The sequence below is a fragment of the Amblyraja radiata genome, chromosome 18 (assembly GCF_010909765.2).
Source record: "Amblyraja radiata isolate CabotCenter1 chromosome 18, sAmbRad1.1.pri, whole genome shotgun sequence".
NCBI classification, from domain to species: domain Eukaryota; kingdom Metazoa; phylum Chordata; class Chondrichthyes; order Rajiformes; family Rajidae; genus Amblyraja; species Amblyraja radiata.
In genome coordinates, this window is record NC_045973.1 from 43,588,590 (window position 1) to 43,602,806 (window position 14,217).

Consider the following 14,217-nt stretch of genomic DNA (forward strand, 5'->3'; position numbering starts at 1 on the left):
AAAGATTCAAGAGGATATTTTTGGGACTGGGATGGATGGGACTTTTTGCCCTGAAATGTCAGAGGTTGAGAGATGACCTTATGGAGGTATATAAAATCTTGAGTGTTAGAGATAAGGTGGATGGGTACAATCTCACCGTAAGGGAGTCTAAACATTGAGGGCATGCATAGGCTTAAGGAAAAATGATTTAAATGGGACCTGCTGGGCAAATCCTTTACAAGGATATCCAGATGAGCTGCTGGAGGAGGCTGGAGAGCTGGAGAGCTCAATTACAAATTTTAAAGCAATCGTTTTCCTTCACTGTGGAAAACAATATGCGAGAACTTTATCTCAGTTTAGTTTATTGTCACGTGTACCGAGGTACAGTGAAAATATTTTTTTGCGTGCAGAGAAACAATACATGATTACAATCAATCCATTTACAGTGTTTAGATACATAAAGGAATAACATTTAGTGCAAGGTAAAGTCAGCAAAGTCCGATCAAGGATAGTCCGAGGGTCACCAATGAAGTAGATAGTCTCTGGTTTTGGTAGGATAATTCAGTTGCCTGATAACAGCTGGGAAGAAACTGTCCCAGAATCTGGAGGTGTGCGTTTTCACACCTATACCTTTTGCCTGATGGGAGAGGGGAGAAGAGGGAGTGACCAGGGTGCGACTCGTCCTTGATTATGTTATTGGCCTTGCCGAGGCAGCACACACTGCTGGTAAAAATGGCGGGTCTTTGGAAACTAGTCCTTTCTGGCTTTTGTATAGGTCAACGAATATAGTAACGATTGAAAAATAGCTAGTGCCTTGAATGTTCAGAAACCTACTTAACGTATTGTCTTACCTGTAGCAGTTGTTGTGATAGGGATTGTAGCTTCCTAATGCAGTTAGACATCCAAGGCAGATTGCATAAGAGAAGAAAATCTGGGTGCCAGCATCCAGCCAGACCTGGGAAAAGAGAGACAAGTTGTCAGCCATCTTCAGTAATAGACATTCAATTTCATCACCAGAAAATACTTGCAAGAAAGATCATCATCAGCGATACTGCTCGGCTATAATAAGGTATTAAGCTGCAATGGAATGAAAGCAGCAGAGAGCTGCTGGGCCCCAAAAGCAACATGAGTAGGAAGGAACTGCAGATGCTGGTTAAACCGAAGATAGACACAAAAAGCTGGAGTAACTCAGTGGGTCGGACAGCATTTCTGGAGAAGAGGAATAGGTGACGTTTTGGGTCGAAAATTGAATAGGTGATATTTCGGGTCAAAAGGTCTCCTATCCCTTCTCTCCAAAGATGCTGTCTGACCTGTTGAGGTACTCCAGCTTACTGTGTCTATCCCCACAAGCAAAGTTTAGGCTCTGCAACCCATCAGCCATCACCACATTCCTGCCCAGGCAGACTGCAGGCAGCCTCGGGCTGTGTCATTGTCCACCACAACTGGTGTGTTTCTGGGGAATCTCAGCCAGCAACAAGTTAACGAAGCCCATGAGTTAATATAAACTGAGCATCATTTCCGAGGCAGCAAAGCTGATGTCCTATGCACTCACCCACAGTTCCACTCCAAAATGTTGTATAACATGACAAATAAAAATAACACCTTCAGATAAAAGACAATAATTAGTAATTATGCTATTTGATGATGACATAAAACATGTTGAGTTTGCTTCTCTTGCTCCTCATCTTATTTTCTGACATCATTGCATTACAGATCTATCAACCTCTGATACTGATTTTTCACACATTGATTGCAGTGATTGCACAATTATAAACAGAGAAACATAGAAATTTGGTGCAGGAGTAGGCCATTCGGCCCTTCGAGCCTGCACCGCCATTCAATATGATCATGGCTGATCATCCAAAAGATAAAGATGAATAATGCCCTTTGACTCCAGTTACTCTGAATTACCCCTCTTGTCTAAGACGAAGCTGGTTCAGAAGAGAGCCATGCTTTGCAATGGCTACTATTCCATGGACATTAAAAGACTGCTCTGTATACCATATAAAAATACTGAACTTAAAAGAAATGTGAACTGAGAAATTATGGATCCAAAAAGGGCAATTCATTCTGTTCTCTCCACAATGTACAATTTGATGTGCCACGCTGCTTTTTAATTGTGCGAGAGGCAAATATCTCCCTGCAATTTTTTTAAGAGGTAACAAATTTCTCTTTATGATGTCAATGTGTAAGTAATTCTCCAAAATATAGGTATGTTGCAAAGCCTACCTGAAGCGTCGTTGAAAATCTGCCGCTGCGTGTGTGCGCGATTTTGGCGCCGTTTAGAGGGGGCGGGTTTAAAACGCGATTTTCTCTAGGCTGTTCAAATCGAAGATGTTCAGCCTAGTTAATTATTAACGAAAAATCGCTGGAAGACCCCGTCGCAAAAGCTATTATTAGTTTTAAAGGCCTCGTATAATAGTTATAGTAGTTTAAAAATCAATCTCTAAACCCGCGACCGCCAGCAACCGCAGGGTCTCATAAAGCAAATAATTGAAGTTAGACTGTATATTTTTACATTAAAAAGGGCTTCTAAAGATCCCTTTATACAAAGTTTAATATTGCGAGTAGCTCATTTTGGGCCCATTATATCCCGCAGTATTTTTCTGGGCATTTGGGGCACAAATCTACCGCAATGTGAACGTTCTAAACCAGCGCGTTCCACAGGGACCCACTGGAAAGCTGATTTAAATGGGCATTTATTTACAGCAATTGAACACTGAATTCCTTCCATTTGGTCTATAAATTAATGTAAATGAGATTTAAAAATCATGTTTTATTGTGAATTATTTGTGAATATTATTTGGACATTTAGGCTATTTAAAAATGTTAATCATTTATTAAGAAATGGATAGATGTTTAGATCTAGTAATTGAAGTCTGAAATTAGCTACAATTAGGTAACTGACTAAGTATATGCTTTAATTTCAGGTCATCCAAGTAAGATTATTTTATATTTGTTTCAGAATGCTTCAATCTATGATAACTGAAAATTTCATTCAGTTCTCTTAATTTTTAAGAAAGTTATGGGCTTTTGACTGTTCACGATCACAGCTTTTTTGTTATGTCCATAGAAAATCAATAGGGAACAAGATGCTCATTTCCGAGTATGAAAATGGCCATAACTTTTTTAATACTTGAGATATGAAAGTGAATTAGGTGTCAAATTAAACTTATTTTTATGCTTTATCTGATGGGATAAATTACAGATTTGATTTTTTAAATCTCAAAATTTTGTAACATTGCTACAAAATATAATACACAGGTAAGAAAGTCATTGATCTGTTTTGGTACATGTGACAATAAAATACTCTTGACTCTTGCAAAGGTAATGATGGTAGCTGTACCAAGGTCTCAACAAAGCTGCCACCAATCTTTATATGTTTACTTACCCTTAGAGCCCTGTGTTTTTCCAATCTAACCTTTTCATGCTAGGAATAGAGGGCAGAGCTACAGGATAAGGGGTCAGCCATTTAGGATGATTGAGGAGACGTGAATTCATGCGAAAGGCAGTGAATCGTTTGAACTCACAGCCCCGCAGAGCTGTGCGTACAGCCACAGCATTTATTCAAGACTCCCTGTGCAGCTATATTCTAAAAAAAATAAACAATATGTTTGCTATTTAGAATTTGCTTATGAAGTCAAAAGTTGTACATAATTGATGTTCAAATTTAACTATTCGTTAAATCTTAATATTTTCTGTAATACTGTTAGAATTGATTGGGTCTATTATAAAGTTATATATAATCCTACTAAATCTATTCCTCTTTCTTATTTTGTCATCTAGTATTATTTGTATTATTTCCATGCACTGGTATCTATTAATGTATACATGTTATTGCAGAATGTATTCCTGTTAACACTGATGTGTCCTACACTATCTGATTATGTGGCCAGATCCTCTGTGACATAATACTTTTGAATTTATGAAGTAATTTAATCTGTACTGTGATTTCCATTCTCCTCTGCTCATTCTTCCAGTAGCTGAGCTGTACATATATAGGAGACATGAATTCATGTGAAAGGCAGTGAAATTTTTGAACTCCCAGCCCCACAGAGCTGTGCGTACAGTCACAGCATTTATTCAAGAATATAACTGTGCAGTTATATTCTTAAAAATAAATTTAACATTATGGTATATATATATATAAAACATATTAAATATATATATATAACATATTTAAATTATATATATATATATATATGTGTGTGTGTGTGTGTGTATATTATATTGTGTATATATATATATATATATATATGTTGCAAAACATACTTGGCTAATAAAGTATGATTATGATTATTATATATATATATACATACACAAACACATATACACACACATACCATTATATACACACACAATTATATATATATCTATATTACTAAATCTCTGTTCTTGACTGCTTTTGGCCTTCTGTGCTGCGATTTCTGAGAGAACGCCGCTACCTACGGCCATCATTTTTGGCCACCTCGCTCAGAGCCCCCCTCCGCCGCATGTGTGCCGAGGATTTTTCCCGTCAATGAAAAATGACAGAGATATTAATGTTTTTACACAATTCCCCATTCTCTCCGCTGCCCCTGCTGGAGGGAGGGGGAGGGACTATAAAACCAGGAAGTGGTGTGCCTCAATCAGTCTCTGCAAGTGGTGTGCCTCAATCACTCTGCAACATGGAGGGCACTCTGAATGACATTGAACAAATTTCTTCACACCTGTGAGTAAGTACCCTTAATGTGGTTTGAAAATAAAATATGGTTAGTTTGAAATAAAAAAGCACTGCCTGCAAATGGTTGTTTGGGGGGATTTGGGTTCCTCTCTCTCCCCACCGCTCTCTCTCCCTATCCCTCTCCCTCTCTTTCTCTCTCTCTCCCCCCTGTCTCTTTCCCTTTCTCTCTCTCCTCCTCTCTCCCCATCCCCTCTCTCCTCTACCCCCCCTCTCTCCCCACCCCCCCCCCTCTCTCCTCTCCCTCTCTCCTCATCACCCATTCCTTCTCTCCACAGATGTTGTTCCAGCATTTTATGTCTATCTTCTCGGCTATGTTCAATTACCTGCTCACACGAGTTTGATGTTAACCTGCTTTTGCTTCTACTTCCTCCACATTCGAGACAATTTAGAGGCCAATTGACCTACAAACCTGTGCGTCTTTGGAATGTGGGAGGAAACCGGAGCACCATGAGGAAACATGTTTATGAATGATCCACAACAAGATACATGGTGAAACATTAGTCTTTATTCCATAAGCAATACAGAACATTCAAATTGCCAGCCTTGCATTCCCAGCTCGGCGTGGCTTTTGAGAGCTGGATGAACTTGTTAGTGTAGTACCGTGTAGTACCGTTATACCATGTAGTGGGTGGCATGCACATATGTGTGGTGGTGATTATAAATGGCATAGATTAATAAGTGTTAATCTACATCCTTCCTCTTAAAAAACAAAGCATATCTAGAGTGGTTAGTGGAGTACATATTGTAAAACACCAGTATAAAGTGTGTGCATTATTATTTTACTTGTACATACTTGTACATATGTGAGCACATAAAACAAAACAGATCATGCACAGTTCAAGTATAGCCGGTGAATGTTCCAACCAGCGGGTTTGGCTTGCAGACACGACCTGCACGTGTATGGTAGTACCCCTCGTGCGCCTCATCCTTCTCTGAGGAAGCAAGTCCCTTATCGGGTGAACGCGGAGGAGAAGACACCGGTGGAGATGGGGGCACCGGGGAAGGCAGGGATGGCGCTGGCATCGATAGAGGAGTCGCTGGAATCGCATTCGCGGAGCGTGAAGGTAAACCGACAGGCTGGTCAGGATAAGGACGGGAAGATGCCGGTTCCTGAACCGGGAGGAGGTGTTGGCGGGTGCGTCGGTAGATGCCGTTGTCAACACTGACCAGGTATGAGCGTGGCTCCGCGGTTGTTCCCAGAACAACACCGAGGCAGTCATAGCCTCTAAGCAACTGTAAGCGGACAACCTTACAGACCAGCGCTACCCAGCATCTTTCTGACGAACGCCAGATCGCTCAACAACAAGATGGACGAGCTGGAGCTGATCACTGAAGAAAACAAAACTTTAAAAACCTGCTCTCTCATGGTGGTAACTGAGACCTGGCTTCATGCTGGGATCCCGGACGAGGCCATCAGTCTGGTAGGTCGCACAGCATACCGGGCCGACAGGAGCAGTGACTCTGGTAAGAGCAGAGGGGGGGGGGCTATGTATTTACTCCTATGACAAGTGGTGTACGAATGTAAACGTTGTCGAGAGACATTGTTCACCAGACATGGAGTTTATTACACTGAAATGTCGACCCTTCTACCTGCCGCGGGAGTTCACAGCTGTTGTTATTCTGGCTGTTTATATTCCACCAAGTGCCAACATCAAGCTAGCACTGAACACCCTGCTAGCATCAATCAACAAATTACAGAATGCGCACCCTGATGGGATTTTCATCGTGGCTGGAGATTTCAATCAGGCTAATCTAAAAACTGTCCTCCCTAAATTCCACCAGCATGTCACGTGTCCGACGAGAGGTCAAAATACACTGGATCACGTATACAGCAACATTAGGGATGGATACAAAGCCTCCTCTCTCCCTCACCTCGGCCAGTCTGACCATCTATCACTCTTTCTCACCCCGGCATACAGACCTCTCATTATGAGAACCAAGCCCAGTGTGAGAAGCATAAAGACTTGGCCCGAGGGCGCTGCCGCCCAACTTCAGGACTGTTTTGAGCGCACCGAGTGGGACTTGTTTGCAAACCAGGACATACATGAATATACATCCACAGTCATGTTCTATATACAGAACTGTATTGACAACGTCACTGTCAACAGGGAGGTCAGGTGCTACCCAAACAATAAACTATGGATGACCAGGGATGTCAGGAACCTGCTGAGAGAACGGAACTCAGCCTTTAGATATGGCAGTGATGAATTGTGCAGCACTGCCAGATCTAAACTAAAGAGAGCCATTAAAGAGGCAAAGACAGCCTATGGAAGAAGGTTAGAGGGGTATTTCAACAAGAGGGACCCTCGGCGTGTTTGGCAGGGCATTCAGCAACTCACAAACTATAAGGGCAAGGGGGGGCCGATCATCTGCAGCAGTAACAACTCGCTAGCTGAGGAGCTCAACCATTTTTTTCGCCCGGTTTGAGCTGAATGAGGCAGAGCCTGCACCTGCAGCCGCACCCAGCACTGACAACCCGCCACTCGCTGTGAGTACGGAGGACGTCAGAAGAACACTCCGCAGGGTCAACCCCAGGAAGGCTGCTGGCCCAGATGGCATCCCAGGGAGAGTATTGCGGGACTGTGCAGACCAGTTGGCGGAGGTTTTTAGCAAAATCTTTAACCTCTCTCTGTTAACGTGCACTGTCCCTAAATGCTTTAAGACTGCTACCATCGTACCTGTACCCAAAAAAACATTCATTACGAGCTTGAATGACTATAGACCTGTTGCTCTCACTTCGACCGTGATGAAATGTTTTGAACGGCTGGTCCTGGCCCACATTAAGTCCTCACTCCCACTCACCCTGGATCAGCATCAATTTGCGTATAGAGCAAATAGATCAACGGAAGATGCCATCAACACAGCTCTACATTCTGCACTGGCACATCTGGAGAGTCCTGGCTCATATGTGCGGATGTTATTTGTAGATTTTAGTTCTGCATTTAATGCTATCATCCCCAGCAGAATAGTGGACAAACTGTCTGATCTAGGTGTTAATTCAAACATCCAGAGAATTGGCCTCCACTGCTTTCAGAGGCAGAGAATTCCACAGATTCACAACCCTCTGTGTGAAAAAGTTTTTCCTCATCTCCGATCTAAATGGCTTACTCCTTATTCTTAAACTGCGGCCCCTGGTTCTGGACTTCCCCCACATCAGGATGTTTCCTGCCTCTAGCGTGTCCAAACCCTTAATAACCTTACATGTTTCAAAAGATCCCCTCTCATCCTTCTAAATTCCAGAGTGTACAAGTCCAGCCGCTCCATTCTCTCAGCATATGACAGTCCCGCCATCCCGGGAATTAACCTTGTGAACCTACGCTGCACTCCCTCAATAGCAAGAATGTCCTTCCTCAAATTTGGAGACCAAAACTGCACACAATACTCCAGGTGTGGTCTCACTAGGGCCCTGTACAACTGCAGAAGGACCGCTTTGCTTCTTTACTCAACTCGTCTTGTTATGAAGGTCAACATGCCGTTCCCTTTCTTCACTGCCTGCTGTACCTGCATGCTTACTTTCAGTGACTGATGAACAAGGACACCCCCAGATCTCATTGTACTTCCCCTTTTCCCAACTTGAAACCATTAAAGATTAAGTTATCTACAGAATAGTCGTGTAAAATTGTGTAAAGATTACAATACTCAAAAAAATCTTCAGCATTCAGACACAAGATACAAGATAGAATTATTCATCACATGTGCTAGATGGCACAGTGAAATGTAATTCCCATACAGCCATACAATAAAAAAAGGGACACAACACATTATAGGGTTTGCCATAAAACATCCCCACACAGCAGAATCAAAGTTTCCCACTGTGTGGGAAGGCACCAAAGTCAGTCTCTTCCTCCATTGTTCCCCGTGGTCAGGGCCTCCCCGTGCCCTCCGCAGTTGCCGCTACGGGCAGCCCGATGTTCAGGACCGCTCGCTGGGGTGTTGTAAGTCCGACGTCGGGGCTGCGGGACGTCCTCAGCGGCGTGGACACCAGAGTCGGCCCCCTCCTACCGGAGTCGGCGGCTTCCAAAGTCCGCAGGCCGCGCCGGGTGGAGACTGCTGCTGGAGACCCTCTGCAAGGCGCCCCAGGACTCCACGATGTTGTTCAGCGCCGCCCGCGTTGGAAGCTCTCCGCACCAGAGCTCCACGATGTTGGAGCAACGGCTCAACGCTTCGGAGCTCCAAACGGCGACCCAGGTATGCATCGCCCGCTCCGCGGTGACTCCAGCGCTGCGCCGCCGCTGTAGCAGCCCTGGTCCGGTTCCCGCAGGAAAGGCCGCTCCGATCCAGCTGGTAGGCCGCGAGGTGGGGGGCGAGGACGCGACTCGGAGAAATAGTCGCGCCCCCGCCAGGAAGAGACTGGGAAACGGTTTCCCCCTTACCCTGCCCCCTCCCCCACATAGAAAAGTAAAAGTTTCCCCCAACACAAAACTTTAGACTAACTAAAAATAAAAAAAAAAGATAGAAATAACAGACAGGCTGTAGGTAGAGGCTGCTGCCAGTGCAGCGCCCCTAGTGGATTCCACCACTTTCCTAAGATTAGAATAATGCACATTTAATGTTTTCTGATTATCCCCTCACAAGTCCAGTTGATTAATTTTGCATGATTTATTGCGTCTGAAACTAATTAATCAAAATGCCAATATGCCTACTCAACCACCAAACTATCTGTATTAATCAATATTTGCATTATGTACGGTGACTGAATCAATATTGGTTCTTTGTTCACTCATGAAAATTGATGTGAATATAGTTTATGTTTTTCTTGGATGTACTTCTAATAATTACAACACTGGGATGTCGGCCGTGCATACCACAAATGCCGCTGAGTGACTAGGGGACCACACAAATTGTGCGCATCAAAGTGTACTGACCACAGGCTGTCAGTCAGCCTTTCAAGCAATTTTCCTCTCCTTCCAATAACAGTTTGTGAAATAAACTGACCATACTAAAGTAGCCCACTATAATGTTACAATATTGAGGTCTTTCATTTCTTTATATCTTTCACTCTCAGTGAAAGATAAAAAGGAATAAAAGAATGTAAAGGTAACTTAGAAACAAAAAAAGAATATTCATTGTGGCTTCTAAGAAAATTAATAATCAGCCGTAAACTGCAGAATGTACTAAACGGATGGGAAAGGATGCCTTCCAGCTGAGATGCGACACAGGAACAGAAACCGAAACCTTGCAGCTGAGAAAAGCCAAAGGTCAGACATAGACTTAACTCCACCTTATATTGCTTAGCGGTTGATATCTAATCATTAATATGCATGCTCTGCAGGAAGAGACAGCTGGTGTTGCAGATGTTGAAATCTGAGCATGCAGCAGTGGTTAGAATTAATTACAGGTCACGTGCGTATCATCACTTTTTTCTATGGCAACACCAGTGCTATTTCAAATATCAGGAGGACAAACGCAGACCACATTTATGGAAAAGCCCAGCAAAGACTTTTCCATCTTCGGCAGCTTAGGAAGTTCAGAGTAAGGCCTCATCTGATGCTCTGCTTCTATACAGCCATTATTGAAAGCATCCTCACTTCATCTATCACAGTTTGGTTCGGCAGCCTCGACTCACTCTCCCGGAAGAAACTACAACGCATTATAAACAGAGCTTCCAAAATTATTGGCTTACCCCTTCCATCACTTGAATCACTCTACCATAAACGGACACTTCACAAAGCCCGCAAGATCATCACTGACCCCACTCACCCTGCACACTATGCCTTTCAGCTACTGCCCTCTGGGAGGCGTTACAGGTCAATTGCCTCCAAAACAACCCGTTTCAAAACAGTTTCATTCCTACCGCAATTGACTTTTTAAACTCCGTACGGTGAGGAAATACGAATAAGCATGGCCCTTATGTATTATGAAATGTGTCTGTTTGTATGTATATCTACGTTACGAGTTGAATGTTTGATGAAATGTTGGAACCTGTATCGAGCTGTACTGAGAACAAATTCCACCAGCCTGGCTGTGTGGTCATTAAAAAATACAATACAATACAATACAATACAATTAATATGCATGCTCTGCAGGGAGAAGAGACAGCTGGTGTTGCAGATGTTGAAATCCGAGCATGCAGCAGTGGTTAGAATTAATTACAGGTCACGTGCGTATCATCACTTTTTTCTATGGCAACACCAGTGCTATTTCAAATATCAGGTTTATGTTTGGTTCTGCTTCATTGCCAACACTTCCTCTCTTATAAATAGCTGCAAGTAAACAGCATCTACTTGTTATAATTAGTGTGACAAGCACAATAGTGAGGCAGACCAGATGGACTGACATGCATTCCAATGCATGGGAAAGGGCTTCCTACACTCAGATCGCATCTAGCCTCTTCACAGCCCGCAGAATCTGCAGCGTCCTCGTCATCACTGAAGGAACATATTCCGTTAATCAAAGATGCAAAATAGTTGCGGATATTGTTAGGTTGATGAAGTGAGGAGATTTAGGTCAATATCAAGCCAGTTTTGATACAAATATTATGCAACAAAACGGAAAATAATGAAGGCAGACATTGTGGCATTAACTGGAAAGCTGCTGTTAACCTGTTTATGTTGCCACACTGAGGCCTGAATGTTTCTGTTCATAACACGGCACTGTTATCAAAAGGCATCTTCAATGAGATACATGGATGCATTTTCCTTCTGATAAAACCACTGTACTAATACAAATTATTGTACAATATGTAACTTTCAACAAGGGTTTATATTTGATTCATTTCCATTGAAGGTTTCGCCCCTATGGGAACAGAAATGCTATCTACCAAGCCTGATAGCTTGTTTCATCCTTAGACCTCTCCGTGGTAACTCTTTGGAGTCTTCATTGGGTTTGAAAAATGAGTTAATGAATGCTCACACTTAGACTTAAAACTCAAAGAAAGTATTATGAGTAATACTCAATTCATAGAACATAATACATAGAACTAACAGTACAGCACAGGGACGTCTGAAGAAGGGTCTCGACCCGAAACATCTGCCATTCCTTCTCTCCAGAGATGCTGCCTGTCCTGCTGAGTTACTCCAGCTTTTTGTGTCCAACTACAGCACAGGGCCAGGCCCTTTGGTCCACATACAGGATGTCTTGGAATAGGATGAACTGATCTCATCTGCTTGCACATGATCCACATGGCTCTATTCCTAGCACTTCCATGTGCCTATCTAAAAGCCTGTTAAACACCACTATGGTGTTTGCCCCCACCACCCTGGCAATGCATTCCAGGCCCCCACCACCCTGTGTGTAAAAGATCGACCCGCCCTGCTCCATTAAACTTTCCCCCTCCTCACCGTACAGCTACACACTCTAGTGTGAGACGATTCCACTCTGGGGGAAATAGTTCTGACTGTCTACCCTAAAAGAGACCACATAGTCGACCATCGATCACCCGTTCACACTAGTTCTATGTTATCCCACTTTCGCATCCACTCTATACACACTAGGGGTCAACTTACAGGGGCCGATTAATCTACAAATCCGCACATCCTTGGGATGTGGGAGAAAAGCGGAGCACCCGGAGGAACCCCATGCAATAACTGGGAGAACGTGCAAACACCTCACAAACAGCACCGGAGGTCAGGATTGAACTTGGGTCTCACACGCTGAGAGACAGTAGCTCAAACGTAGTGGAGGCCAGTTCATTGGCTATATTTAAGAGGGAGTTAGATGAGGCCCTTGTGGCTAAAGGGATCAGGGGGTATGGAGAGAAAGCAGGTACAGGATACTGAGCTGAATGATCAGCCATGATCATATTGAATGGCGATGCAGGCTCGAAGGGCCGAATGGTCTACTCCTGCACCTATTTTCTATGTTTCTATGTTTCTACCATCTGTCCCAGGGTGTCACAATAAATTCATGAAAAAGCAATATTTCACTATTTTGAGAAATAGGATTTCTTATATAAGCTCCATTATAACAATTACACCTTGATATTTGCTTTCATTTTCTAGTTTGGAATGAGAGTACACTAAATCTGACCGGAAAGAATAGTTTTCTAGAGGAAAATTTGGATTAACATTCTGCTGCTACTTGCAATGTTAATTTAGCTAGAATTGATATCGCCAGATCGAAATAAAACAATGTTCAGTTTATTCAATGTAGCTCCACAGACGAGGGAACAGCAGTCTTTTCTTCAAGGAGGCTTTAGGCGATTGTTATTCAAGCATGCACCTAACACGACAACAAACAGATCACACCAAGGATCATGAGACAAGAAAACAAACTACAGGAAGTGGAAGTTTGACCCCCTTTACGATAATTCTTTGCTTTGCAATGTATCTCATTTTGGTTGGTGTGACATGGTGCTCACTAGTACAGACTGACAGCAAAGAAACATTTCTATACTCCATTTATCTCAATGAAAAAAATGGCACAAGGTTTAAACAGTAATATATGTCACAACTATCTCATCCATCAGCGAGCACTCATTACTTGGACAAAGTGCTATTACAGGGTCGGATGGAACTGCAGATGCTGGTTTAAACCGAAGATAGACACAAAAAGCTGGAGTAACTCAGCAGGACAGGCAGCATCTCTGGAGGGAAGGAATGGGTGACGTTTCGGGTCGAGACCCTTCCTCAGACTAGTTAGGGAAAAGGTGTTATTTTTGGCTTTCGCCCCCTCCATAGCACAGAAACTGCTCTCCTCAAAGTCCTCAACGACCTCCTCACCTCTGCTGACACTGGTTCCCTCAACATCCTCATCCTCCTCGACCTGAGCGCAGCCTTTGATACAGTGAACCATAACATCCTGCTTACCAGACTCAAAGACCTTGGCATTGAAGGCTCTGCACTCAGCTGGCTCCGTTCCTACCTTTCCAACAGATCCCACTTCATCTCTCTCCACAACCACACCTCTGCTACAGCCACAGTCACTCAAGGCGTTCCCCAAGGCTCCGTACTCGGCCCTCTCCTCTTCATCATCTACATCCTCCCCCTTGGTCAGATACTCCGCCACTTCAACCTGGACTTCTACTGTTACGCTGATGACACTCAGATCTACCTCGGCACCAAATCCCCCCACAACCCCCCCCTCTCCCATATCAACTCCTGTTTGTCAGCTATAAAAACCTGGTTGCAACATAATTTCCTCAAACTCAACAGCGATAAGACAGAATTCCTCCTCATAGGCTCCAAAGCCACACTCAGCAAAATTAATAACCCCACTCTCACCATCGACGGCACCACTGTCTCCCCATCTCCCCAGGCCCGCAACCTTGGCGTGATCTTTGATTCCACCCTCTCCCTTTAGCCTCCCATCCGCCATGTCATTAAAACCTCCTTCTTTCATCTCCGCAACATCGCCAAACTCAGACCCTCTCTCACACCTCCCGCTGCTGAAAGACTCATCCATGCCTTCATCTCCTCCCGACTGGACTATTGCAACTCATTTCTCCTTGGCATCAGCTCCACCGACATCAACCGACTCCAACTGGTCCAGAACGCAGCCGTCCGACTCATCACCCACACCAAATCCTGGCATCACATCACTCCAGTCCTCAAACAACTTCACTGGCTTCCCATCTC

At 43.7% G+C, this 14,217-nt stretch overlaps 1 protein-coding gene across 1 annotated transcript in view; it reads right to left on the minus strand.

Annotated features, from left to right (window-relative positions):
- Positions 1-14,217, minus strand: part of slc6a11 (solute carrier family 6 member 11) — a 186,155-nt gene that overhangs the window by 55,162 nt on the left and 116,776 nt on the right. Inside the window, exon 8 of the mRNA XM_033037252.1 lies at positions 831-934. Within this exon, the coding sequence (XP_032893143.1) occupies positions 831-934 (104 nt within the window). The remainder of the gene's footprint in view (positions 1-830; positions 935-14,217) is intronic.